Genomic DNA, 13,272 nt, shown 5'->3' on the forward strand with positions numbered 1-13,272 from the left:
GTTTCAGCGTGCCAAAAACGCTTCTCTTAAGAGACTTCTTAACGCGCCATAAACTTGAGTACGGACAATTTTCCACCTATGCACTCAATTTTATGAAACGTTTTACGATGACACATCAACTGCATATATAAAATGGTGTAAAGTGTGAGACATTTCGTCTGCGTGGCTGGGAAAACGCCCCCGATAAGCAGCTCTGGAAATGCTCCGGAATCGGATGATGATGCGGCAACGATAGGGCGACACGGAAACGGGCAATTTGATGGGAGAGGAAAGGAAATTGCCTCTTGTCGAGATGCAGAAAAACAAATAAAAATATTGGAATAAACGCTCTTCACCCTCAATTCTCTAAATTTCTATCTATAATTTCTCCATGCCGGAGGGATGCCGTGTTGCTGAGGAAACGAGAAGTTGGCAATTGTAAATATGCAGCTCTTTCCCCCTTTCACCCCTCGCCAGACCATTCATACACTCTCTCTCTGGCATTGTTGGAAATTCCAGCAGCAGTTATGAAGTCTCTTAAACATCCCCACACGCGCAAAATCAATTTCATCCCCCAGACATATATTACTAATAAATTCACTTTTCATCCACACTCGAGCGTCTGGCTCACTATCTGTGCTTCGGCATCGCTTACGTCTTCCCCTAAGCTTGTATTGTGATGAAATTTTAATGAACACAAATAAATCCCCCGTGAATGCGGCGGGGGCAAAGTGAAAGATTTCCAATTTGGCTAAATACACACCGGAAACCAAGTGAGAACACGATGATGGCGCCATTGTTGAGACAAATTTGACACTTAATGCCATTTATATTTCTGCCTAGAATTCGCCATATGCTCAGGAATGCCGGCGGAAAGATTGTTCTGCGCTGGCGGAAATTTATTACGCAGATTATGGCTCACATATGAAATTCTGCGATGTTTTGTATACTTTCGCAGCGCAAAGATGATTTTGATATAAATATGGCTTATCAGCCCAAACACGATCATTTCATAGCAATAGTGTAATTCTATTTACACAACAAGAACTCTTAATCATAACATAAACGTAATGAGCACTATTCCTCAAAATTATGACAAAAAATTGGATGTGGAGGCAAAAATATAACCTAATCATACTCACAAAAGCTCTTTTTAATTGAAGGTGATTTTCTGTATTTATTAAGTCTATTTCGATTCTGGATCAAGTACTGAAGAATTTGCAACAACTTAACAATTCACTTATTCATAAATTTTTGATAAAACAACGATAAAATGCAGAACAACAGTAATTGTAAACTAAATGAATTATTAGTCTTACCAAAATATCAAAATTTTTTATCAGAATTATTTTCTGAGAATATTACAAATTTTTACTGAAATAAGGAGAACTAAAAGAAGTCACTCATAATCATACTTTTTTCTGGGTAATCACAATTATACGAAACAGATGATAAATTCTTATGACCAAACAATTTCCGCTACACGATAATATCTTACTATAAAAGAAGTAAGAATATTTAAAAGGGCATAGTTGGTCTCAAGCAATTTAGAGTGAGAGTCAGAAGTTATTTTATCAAGTTCATTCGCAAGTAGAATTTATGGTAAATAATTGAACATTTATCAATCACGCACAAATTCTGTGTTTTTTTTGCAGCGATTAAACCTGAAGATGTCTGACTATATCGTAATAAATCCTGGAAATACTCCTTATGATTGGGTTTCTTGGGCTTTGGCTGAACTCACGACCTTCTTCACGAACATCTGCACTGACTTTCTTCAAGATGTTCTAACCGAAATCGCTCTAACGTTGACTAAGGAGGCATTTGAAGTGTTCATTAACTTGGCAAAGGATTTTATTCACTCAAATGCCATCAAAATAGCTCAGAAACTTGGGAAAAAGATAAGCTTGAGCAAACATTGTCAAGCAATATTTGAGATGGTGAAGACTTTTGCGGGAAATGCAGGAAAATGTACTGCTTCCTATCTCTCAGGTCTCTATATTGGAAATAGTTTTAGCCCTTCTGTCGAATTAATTTATGCCAAACACTACGAACGCTTTTTGTAACAACAGTAGAGTGATTTAGTATTATATATTATATTAAGCAAGTTCAGTATACAGATGATGAAATGTACACAATAAAATAATAAACAAGTAGACTGAAACCTTTTAAAGGTTCTTCATTGTTTCCATTATATACTTCAGGCTGCTGTCCATTCATAATTATCTTATCATCGTGGCCAAAATGTCTAAAAGGTTATACACTTTTTACCGCAATTATCTCGGATTTGCAATTCTGAGCAGCTCATCTCAGTCGATTTTCAGCTCTCAAGGAAAGAACTCTAAAAATGTGGCCGAAAAGGATCATTTTCTGGCTGAATTTTGCCTTAAGTGTCTTGATTAATGATGTCTTCTGCAATTCTTGCAAGGAAGACAGTGAATTTAGTGTTTCCTGCAACTCTTTCGATCATCTTTTGAGCTTTCCCCATGTGGAAAAGTGGAAAATTGTGCATGTGAACTTCCCAGAAACGCCCAGTGACAGGAATAGTGAGCCTGAGATGTTTCTGTGCGGCGGACCGACTTTTGAGCAGCTGACGAACATACATGAAGCATCGAAAAAACAGTCAAAAACCTGTGCGAGAATAATCCTTTTTTATAACCCTTTCATTTTTCTGTATTTCTCCGCACAGCGGCGCTCGAGCGCACTGAAAAAGTGAATTATATTTTTCGCCACTCTGCGTCGCACTGAACGAAATGTGTTTTTGATAGAACAATTCGGCAACATATTTTCCATGGACACGATAGAATATATATATGGCAAATGAAATATATAAAAAATATATATATAAATGACAAATGGCAAGCAAATTGAATAAAATCGCAAACCAACATGCGCGCTTGGCTGCATTTCACGCATGAGATATTTGTGCAAATACTCACGTCTTGTAGAAAAATTTTTTCTGAATCCGATTATTAGCATCCCATCTCGGAAAATGAAAAATTTTTCCACTCATTTTCCGCGGAATTTTTCCAAGGTGACCGAGGAATGTGAGCATGCCAATTGAATTGATAATTCATAAGATGACCGGAGAACTCGATAAATCGATGCCAGTGGCTCCAAATCATTGCATATTAAGCCCAAAAGTTTTCATGTGATTTTCTCGCAATGAGTTCAAGATGGTGGCGCGTGTGGCGCCACGTTGATGACTTCAGCGAGCGAGAGGAGCGAGACTTGAGCGAGAAAGAGGGATCATGCGATGAAGGGCATCTTGATTATAAAATGTATGACTGAGCAAAAAAATTGAAAACTCTTCTACTTATTTTTGAATTATTCAAAGTTAATATATCATATTCTCAGATCAGAAAGTATTCAACACGATAGCTCGCAGGTGCGAATATTTAATAACATTTTAAGAAAATTTGCCTTGACATTTGCTAACTCCATTCGGCGTCTCATATGCATGTATTGAAGAGTTGTAGACAGACCGATCCCAAGTCTATATAAGACTGAGACTAGTACATAACATAGACTTATGCCTAACGACCAATGGGTCATCTTGAGCGCATTGGGCGGTCTATACGCAAACGATGCGCGAAAGAGTCAGCCATATTTTCAAGCCACACTTTTCTTCAATATTTCGCTGCCTTCCTTTGCGTGTGCAGTGTGAGTGGTTTCTCCGGGGTTTTTTGTGATTTTGTCAGTGATTTCTTCGGGATTTCTGCAAAGGTAAATGATTTTCAATTTACTAAAAAGTGAAATATGAAAGTGTGATAATAAATAAAATAACTCGAGTGTTATGTCTGATACCCCCGAGTCGAGATATTGGTCTTTTTCACCTTTTCAATCCGCCTCATCATACACAAAGAAAAATGACAGCTGCACGCTCTCTGCCATTTTCACGCAAATTTTGGCCAGTCTGACTGAAAAAAAACCAAGGGGGGGATAATTTGCCTGAAATCTGTACACCACTTCCAAGTTTGTATGGTGGACTCCTGACACTTTTAATACTTTCGCAGTGTCCCACAAAAAAGTCAACACTTCCAACACTACCTTCACTTATTTCTTCTATTTATAAGAAAAAATCAGAAAAGAACTTATTCTTACAAACTTTTTCGTAGATTATGAGGAGGAAAATCTATTTGGAAGTGTTAAGAATCTTGCAAGAAGCTTATTTTGCATGGGAATCGATAAGATATCGTAGAGATTATGTTCGCAAAGGTCGTTTAAATCAAATTCACTTCCAACAATGAAAAAAAAACAATAGTTTGCGCGACAGAAAAATGCATTTTCGGGCTCCTCCGCAACTAGAACCAATTATAAACTTTCCTATACGGGGTTTACTCTAAACCCAATGGGTGTTCAGCTATCCAAGAATCATCAAAAAGCAAGAACCATTGTTGGTAATTTAATGCCTGCTTGATGGAAAAGGTTTTTTAAGAGAGATGGCATCACCGCGCTATATGTTTCGACGCTTGTGTAACGACTTTATACGTTTATCTATTTTTTTTCACTATCTTGCGAAATACAATAACAATCTGTCTTAGAGACATTTAGCGATATTTGACACAGTTGATTTTACGGGTAGGAATAAGTATAAACCAATGAATAGACTCATAAGGGACACATAAAGTTACCAGCAAATTTAACTCTGGGATGTTAATGACCGCATGACGGGTAGGTCACTAGGGTCATTGCATTTCAAACGTGCAGATCGCCTCTTTCCAGGCAAATGGGCAGCCAATACGTTGGGGTGACATTCATGTTTTGTCAGTCAAATCTGACTACAGCGCTCAATCTCCTCGCGAACAGATTTCACAATTAGGTCACGATGAAAGACTTCGTTGGTGATGTACCACTCCGCCTTGGCAAGCATTCTAAGCGTCTTAGATTAGAACGTTTGAATGGCTTGGATGTTGGATTCGCTGGTGGTTCGATTGTGGCATTTTTTCTGCGGTTTCTGCTCGCAAATGGCACAAAAATGTTTGCTCGCGCATTTTAATGTTTCAGAAGTCCTAGTAATGCCACGTCGATGCGTGAAAATAGGAAAAATTGAGAAAAATGCGTACATGTGATTGAGCCGAGGCACAATTACGCCTGAGCTAGACAAATTTCAAAGTCCTGAACAAGCCCTAAAGTGGACGTCTCGAGGGCGAACTCATAACGCTTCCAAAATCAAAACCCGCGACTGGTTTTTTGGGAATCCACTGAATAAATTATTGTTTTTATTAAAATATCAAAATTTTTTATCAGAACTATTTTCTGAGAATATTACAAATTTTTACTGAAATAAGGAGAACTAAAAGAAGTCACTCATAATCATACTTTTTTTTCTGGGTAATCACAATTATACGAAACAGATGATAAATTCTTATGACCAAACAATTTCCGCTACACGATAATATCTTACTATAAAAGAAGTAAGAATATTTAATAAGGCATAGTTGGTCTCAAGCTGTTTTTAGTGAAAGTCGGAAGCTATTTTATCAAGTTCATTCACAAGTAGAATTTATGGTAAATAATTGAACATTTATTAATCACGCACAAATTCTGTGTTTTTTTGCAGCGATTAAACCTGAAGATGTTTGACTATATCGTAATAAATCCTGGCAATACTCCTTATGATTGGGTTTCTTGGGCTTTGGCTGAACTCACGACCTTCTTCACGAACATCTGCACTGACTTTCTTCAAGATGTTCTAACCAAAATCGCTCTAACGTTGACTAAGGAGGCATTTGAAGTGTTCATCAACTTGGCAAAGGATTTTATTCACTCAAATGCCATCAAAATAGCTCAGAAACTTGGGAAAAAGATAAGCTTGAGCAAACATTGTCATGCAATATTTGAGATGGTGAAGACTTTTGCGGGAAATGCAGGAAAATGTACTGCTTCCTATCTCTCAGGTCTCTATATTGGAAATAGTTTGAGCCCTTCTGTCGAATTAATTTATGCCAAACACTACGAACGCTTTTTGTAACAACAGTAGAGTGATTTAGTATTATATATTATATTAAGCAAGTTCAGTATACAGATGATGAAATGTACACAATAAAATAATAAACAAGTAGACTGAAACCTTTTAAAGGTTCTTCATTGTTTCCATTATATACTTCAGGCTGCTGTCCATTCATAATTATCTTATCATCGTGGCCAAAATGTCTAAAAGGTTATACACTTTTTACCGCAATTATCTCGGATTTGCAATTCCGAGCAGCTCATCTCAGTCGATTTTCAGCTCTCAAGGAAAGAACTCTAAAAATGTGGCCGAAAAGGATAATTTTCTGGCTGCATTTTGCTTTAGGTGTCTTGATTAATGATGTTTTCTGCAATTCTTGCAAGGAAGACAGTGAATTTAGTGTTTCCTGCAACTCTTTCGATCATCTTTTGAGATTTCCCCATGCGGAAAAGTGGAAAATTGTGCACGTGAACTTCCCAGAAACGCCCAGTGACAGGAATACTGTGCCTGAGATGTTCCTGTGCGGCGGACCGACTTTTGAGCAGTTGACGAAAGTGCAGCACTTCGATTTGTCCAATTCGGGCGTCATGAGCTTGAATGTGGATTGTTTCAGAGGAATGAAGAGCTTGGAAACAGTGAATCTGAGCAGAAACAATCTGACATCAATCTCTCTGGATGCTTTCAAGCAGTCTGATCAAGTGCGAGTGCGCAGCTTGAATTTGGACAGCAATCAAATCTTGGACATTGATCTCAACAGTGTGCGAATGGGGGACTTAAGAATGCTCATGCTGGGAAACAACAGGCTCACGTCGTTCTACATTAAATCTGAAGTTCAGTATTTGCCTAAGCTTGAAGTGTTGGATCTCGAGAAGAACGACATTTGGCGGTTTGGCATTGAAAGTCGAACGCTGCAGAGTTTGGATCTTTCCTATAATTGTGTGAAAAACTTCACGAAAGCGCATTTGAATCTGCCGAACTTGAAGCATTTGTACTTGACTGGAAATCACTTGAATGTGTTGAACGAAGACATGCTGAGCAATGCACCAAAGCTGCAGAATATCTATTTATCACACAATCTCTTGTATTCAGTCTCTCTTCCCAGCCTCAATTTGATTTACATAGACTTGAACTACAATCTGCTGAAGACAATTGAGAACATCGCGTTAAAGTTCGTTAATCACTCATCGCTTCATCTCAGCTTTAATAAAGTCTTTGAAATGACGCCGCGATCGTCTCTTGGGAGTCTCACGGAACTCGTGTGCAATTTCTGCAACATTCACTCAATTGACCCTTTCTTTATTCATGACTCTTTGCCGAATGCGGAGAGTGTGAGCTTGAGGAGCAATTTGCTTCGATCCGCGAAGCTTTTTGAGTCTCGAAGTGATGATCTGAAGCTCATTTCCGTTGATTTGACATACAATCAGATCAAAAGGATCGGCAGGAATACATTCAAATGGCTCGGCAAGACGATCAATCTTTATCTGGCCAACAATGAGATCCATTCGATAGCTTCTGGGGCTTTTGAGAAGATGATAAACTTGCACACTCTCGATCTCAGCAACAACTTCATCTACGAACTCTCACCGAATTCATTCGATCAAACGCCACTTTCTTGGCTTCTCCTGAATGGAAACAACATGGCACACTTCTATATCCCCGGATGGAATCCACAAACTAATGAAATTGAAGAAAGCAACAGTGTGGGTTTTGTAATTTCTTATGATTTAGAAATTATGAGAAATTATAATTGGAAATCGCAATATTTCCTCCTTTGTTCTTGATTAAATATTGAAATATTCATCGATTTCTCTCCCTTTCTTTAGATGCTAAACAAAATCCAACTGCTTAATGTGGAGAACAATCCTTTCCAGTGTGATTGTCTGGAATTGTTGCATGTTTGGGCGCAGGGAAAGTCCTTCAATCTCAAAGTCTACGATGAGAAAGTGAAAGCAGGTGTGAAGCCAGCCTGCATCGTGAACGATCAGGGATGTCGAACGGATGTTGGCAAGGACTTCGTCAAGGACTATTGGCACCTCTTCAACGACAACAAATTCCAAGATATTCTCCTCTTGGATGATTACGAATAGTGCAAATAAGAAGCCACACAATTTTTAGTAATAAAATCTCATCTTATTCAACACTTTAAGTACAAAATCATTGCCTAACAAAAATATCATGATGAGATGTTCCAGACTTTATTCGCAGCAGTGTGGAAAGGTGAGGGGTGGAATAAATAAATAAATAGAGGCGAAAATACAATAAATAAATTACTTTAACGACTATAGTTAATGCTAGGAGACTATAAGCTATGTTAATTTCGCTTTATTCTCAGTCGTCTGGACAGACCGAGGGATTCGCCAATTGAGTCAATGCCAAACTCATTCTTATCCTTCTTCTGGCTCGCAATTGTGCTCTCATTCACTGAATTGTCCTCCGTTTCATTGGCATCCGGAGAATCTTCCTCCTCCTCTTCACGCTCGGCATTCTCCTCCTCCTCCTCCTCTTCCAACTCCTCTTCTTTGGACTCGTCCTCCTCATCATCCTCCTCTTCGTCCTCCTCCTCGTGCTTCTCCACCTTTTTGGTCAGATACTCATCCTCGTCCTCGTCATCATCGTCATCGTCGTCGTCTAGGAATGACGTCATGACCTCGATGATGCCCTCGTCCTTCTTCTTCGTCACCTTCTTCTCGGGCATCTTGTTCTCTTTGGAGGACTCGCTGATCTCCTCGGGAAGTGTGGTGGAAGCCTCCTTGGCGTTCTCCGTTGAGGCCTCTTTCTCACTCTCCTCCTTCACGGGCTCGCTCTTGAAAGCCTCCGCGGGCTCGTCCTCATCGTGCACCTCCTGCTTCGTGGTCTGGATGAATGGCTTGAACTCCGGCACTCGGTTGCCATCATTGGCCATGGATTGGGCCAGAAGAACCGCCGTGTGAGGCAATTTGTACGTGTCGTCACCGTGGCTGCTCTCCTCGACACTGGAAGAAAAGAAAAGTTCTTTGTAGTCTTCAAAATTCCGCCAAAACACACTTTCTCAACCAATTTATTCATCCGTAGAGAAAGTGAAGAAAAATCACTAGTTTCTTATCTTCTCTGTGCGAAAAATATGTTAAATTATGTCCAAACTCTCGCTAAATGCATGCAAATATGTTCGATTCATGTGTTTCATTCGAAAGTAAGTGTGTTAGCCATTGATTTGAACGCGATTCATGCTGTGCAGCTTTTACCTGGGTTCTGGCTTAATGGGCTTCCTCAGGCCGGGCTTCTTCTTTAGTTTGGTGGACTTGGCGGGAGCGCCGGGAACTACAATGGCAGATTCTGCGACTTCTACAGCCTCAACGACGGCCGAGGGCGCGATCACCGGAGCCGCTGGCGCCACTTCGGCTGCTGGAGCCACAGCTGCTGGCTTCTTCACTGGCGGCTCGTCGTCATCCTCGAAGATGTCGAAGATGTCATCGCCCAGAATGCCCAATTCATCGCCATCCAAGTCCTCTTCGTCGCCCTCTTCGGGATCACGAACGCCGTCCGACGAGACATCCTCTTCCTCCTCATCTTCGTCATCGTCATCGCCGAATCCAAGGATGTCATCATCGTCATCTTCGTCACTGTCGTCATCATCCAAGCCAAATTCATCCTCATCATCGTCGTCATCGTCGTCCTCAGCAACGGCGGCAACTGGACTCGCTGTGGACGCCTGAACTTGCTGTCTCAGACCGACTTTCTTGATCCCATGCTTAACAGCCCGACCTTCTGGAAAAGAAGTCAGAATTGCAATTAATTTCTTTGAACAGTCAAAGATGAAGATTTTAGGTGCCAAAATAAAGCAATTTCACTGTGTTAGTTAAACAAATTTGTGTGTTTCATAGGAAAAGAGATCAGAAATACTGATGTTGTATGAAAAAGCACAGCTGAAAGGATTCAGAATCAGAAATATCCTTCATATTCCGCCTAAAGTCATTATTTAGAATACGAAAGATTCTGAATATATAATGAATCTTTTAGAGACTCTGAATTTATAAAATTCCTCACCTGAATCAATGGGCTTCGACGCTGCGAAGGCGATTATGATGAAGATCAGCAACAACTCCAGAAGAAAAGACAGCTTCATTGTAACAGCCTTAAAAAGATAAGAGAAAATATTGCAAATTCAACCCAACTTCCAAGCAGAACGCGACTTAAGCCGCAAATGTGTGCCACTCAATATTCTCTCTACTTCTTCTAAAGCGATTCTCAAGTCAATGGAGCATTTTCTCCACTTTCTTGCAATATCTGCTAAGGCCAAAAAACCCCACAATTAAACTTCTACACCATTACTCTAGTTGAGCAGCCAGGAAGGAGAATGTCGAAGCAAGTGAGGCGTTCAATTGAACGGCAAAGATTCAGACCTTTTTTGCTGGCAAAAGAAATTTTTGCAATAAAAATCTTTCTCACCCAGATGAACAGATTTTATTGAGAGGCTGTAAAATCTCCACGCTTAGGAAGAGTATTAAAATTTGACGCTAAGTCGCTTAGGAGAGGCGGAAGAGTTCAAATGGGGTCATTCACTTGATTGTCCGATGGAAATTTAGGGCGCTCAAAGTGATTTCTCCCAGAATCTCAGGTGAATCAATTGGATAGCAAGACACTGCATCACTGACACCATTAATTTTACAGTGGCTGCGCCAATATGCGAGCACTGGAGCGCAAATTGAAGCACAATTATTGTTCTGCATATCAGGTGAGAATTGAAGTTCATTTAGGCGGATATTGAGTGCATCCTCAGTGGAGCATTTCTCCATTGAGTCACTTCTCTTGCATCACTTTTTTATGCCACCCACGGGAGACCGAGAATCAAGTTTACACAGTGAAGACTTCAGCATGACACTCACCTTTGTTGAAGGGCAGAAAATCCAATGATAAGAGACACTTTCTCACTGATAATTTTCTCTCGAAAGCTACAGTGGCTTCAAGATGCGCGCGCGCTTCGATCGTTGCTTTCCGATCAACGTCTTGATTTGGAATAGTGCTCCACATTGAATTCCGGTCGTCTCAACTCCGCGAGTTTTCTGAGACTACACCTGAGTGGGGCTTTACGGTAAAACGACGCCGAGTGCACTGCTAAAAACGGGACGGAAAGGCACAATTCTTGTCTTAAACCAATTCTACAGCAGTTAGATGAGTAAGTAATCCACAAATTCCTTTGCTTTTGTCCAGTAGTGACATCTAGTGTTATTTCTCAAGTACGATTAAGGGTTCTTGATCGTTGCGCCAGAAATTGCTGCAATGCGCTTCTGTAAATTCATTAGATTTCAGTTACTTTTATTCGCCGAAGGATAATTTGAAGACATTTTATTGGCCTGTTTTCAATGTGTATTTAAAAACCCTTATGAGAATGGGAATTAAAATAAATACATTGTAAATCTCCGTAAACTTCAATGGCGATAGAGATTGCGCGCCACTTTTCACAGTGCACTTCTTTTCCTCACTCTCTCGCACTGGTCAGAGCGAAGATGAGCGCGAGACTCACGCGTTCAGTGGCTCGTCGAGTGGAAAAGAGGTCATGAAACAGTGGCGGCATAACAAGACTTCTCGCTCTTCATCAGCGCGCGCATTTCACCATGTGGACAAGTTCAGGTGGGCGTCGCGCGAGAGAGTTTTCACTCAATTTCCCATGATTGCAATTCGGATCCTGTGACCGATTGCAAAGCACCCAAGATCATCTCCTCCATATTCATGATCCATGCGCCGATGAAATTTGGGTTTTGGTGCTAAAGAGCATGAAATTGAAATTCATCCGATCACACCCAAAACGGATGCACTCGAGCGCTGACTATTTGCGCGACAATCTCACTAAATATTGACTAAGAGACATTGCACAACACGGCGGCACACATTTTGGTCCAGAAACTTCTTAACTTTCACTCCGTCTGCCGTGGCAATTGTGCGACACGCGTGGAAGAAAAGAAAGCATCGCGATCCATGCGACGGAAGACGCCAAGCAATGCCCGAACTTCAAAGTTAAGAGATGGCCTTGCCGAAAGGGGCTGGAAAGTGGGTCTTTTGCTGTGACTCGCCCCAATGAAAGTTCAAACAGAAATTATTGGCTTATCGTGTTATTTACTGTACACGATTGTGATCAATATTTTCCAGTCAGTCAAGTGCCATATTTGTGTATTTTTCTCTAAAACATCTCATATGAGCTTCTCCACTCGTTGCTTCTCATCTTATCGCGCAAACGTATAATTTCAGAATTTAAAAGCTCCGCCAAACAGCGCCACATGACATTTTACGACATGCGCCGTCACTAAAATGACATGTTTATTTCTAGCAGTGCACAAGTGATAAAGTCGGTGTGATATTTTGAGGCAAATTTACACGCTTTTCCCACTGCAAAGCCACCCTCGGCGAACCTCATCCACCCCCTGGTCCTCCACAAACGCGATGTGGCCTGTTGTGCTGGGATTCTTGCGCTCGAACGCTGTGTACATCACGCTGCCGGTCGCAGCTGTCATCGGCTTCGTGGGCTACAATTTGGAGAACCTTCTGTCGGACAAATACACGCCGTACAGCAGTAAATTGGGCGCCGCGATGGGCAATTTACGAGCGAGTGTGACTACACTGACTTTCCCGCTTTTCCAGAGTCCATCCAAGAGAACCGCGCCGAGCGCCTGACTGACGACGGGAGGCTGCAAAATGCGGAAAATGTGGAAAAACTCCGACTGCGTGAGGATGTTCTTGAGAGGAATTTATCACCGTCATTACGTAAATAAATTGCGCCCTGATATTGTGTATATAGCGTAATAAAAGGATACTGTATAGAAGCGCGGAAGGAATACATCCTAATTTTGCACTCTTGAAAAGCCCCTTAAGAGGATATTTATTTTAATCACTCGCAATATCTGCCCTCCTTTTCATCCCTCAAACGCACCTTCGAGGCCCATTTATTCCTTCCATCACATTATCAAGCCTTCCTTGAGAGCTGATCTTCGCATATTAGCCGGAATTTAAGGACTTATCGCCGAATTTGTAGTCACATTAATCTCAAACCGTGAGATAAGCTGTCGTGAGATGAAGTGCGATAGAAGTAATTCGGTGAGATATCAATTATTCTCAATATGATGAGAAAAAAGAATGACTCTTGCCAAGGAGGAAATATCTGGTGAGTTCGCATTTTCAAAAGAGGTTTTTGCACTTAATGATTTTTTCCTAAACTTCGATCTTCGATGCATTGAGAAGCGTGCAAAAGTATGAAATATTGAATTTGTATAAAGCTGAATTTCAATTTTTGTATAAAGCATAAATTTATTAAATTCCCAGGATGAAAGCGACTTCAAAAACTCATATTGAATTTTCCAAAATGCTGCAAT

The 13,272-nt window shown here is 40.6% G+C and overlaps 3 protein-coding genes across 3 annotated transcripts; 2 read left to right on the top strand and 1 right to left on the bottom strand.

The window, feature by feature from the left end:
* The first annotated feature begins 6,204 nt into the window (after positions 1-6,204).
* Positions 6,205-8,226, top strand: LOC132259811 (chaoptin-like). The gene is made up of 2 exons (XM_059757594.1): positions 6,205-7,632; positions 7,756-8,226. Exons 1-2 carry the CDS (start codon positions 6,235-6,237, stop codon positions 8,017-8,019), a joined length of 1,662 nt encoding a protein of 553 aa, XP_059613577.1. The 5' UTR covers positions 6,205-6,234; the 3' UTR covers positions 8,020-8,226.
* A 17-nt stretch (positions 8,227-8,243) lies between these two features.
* LOC132259133 (nucleolin-like) lies at positions 8,244-10,034 on the bottom strand. Its single transcript, XM_059756684.1, has 3 exons — positions 9,956-10,034; positions 9,154-9,676; positions 8,244-8,904 (listed from the first exon to the last, which is right to left on the bottom strand). The coding sequence occupies exons 1-3, from the start codon at positions 10,032-10,034 to the stop codon at positions 8,244-8,246; spliced, it is 1,263 nt and encodes a 420-aa protein (XP_059612667.1).
* A 2,184-nt stretch (positions 10,035-12,218) lies between these two features.
* On the top strand, positions 12,219-12,726 carry LOC132259947 (small integral membrane protein 12-A). The gene is made up of 2 exons (XM_059757791.1): positions 12,219-12,476; positions 12,545-12,726. The coding sequence occupies exons 1-2, from the start codon at positions 12,347-12,349 to the stop codon at positions 12,673-12,675; spliced, it is 261 nt and encodes an 86-aa protein (XP_059613774.1). The 5' UTR covers positions 12,219-12,346; the 3' UTR covers positions 12,676-12,726.
* Positions 12,727-13,272: the final 546 nt, after the last annotated feature.

This window comes from Phlebotomus argentipes, unplaced genomic scaffold (assembly GCF_947086385.1).
Source record: "Phlebotomus argentipes unplaced genomic scaffold, Phlebotomus argentipes genome assembly scaffold_18, whole genome shotgun sequence".
Lineage (NCBI taxonomy): Eukaryota > Metazoa > Arthropoda > Insecta > Diptera > Psychodidae > Phlebotomus > Phlebotomus argentipes.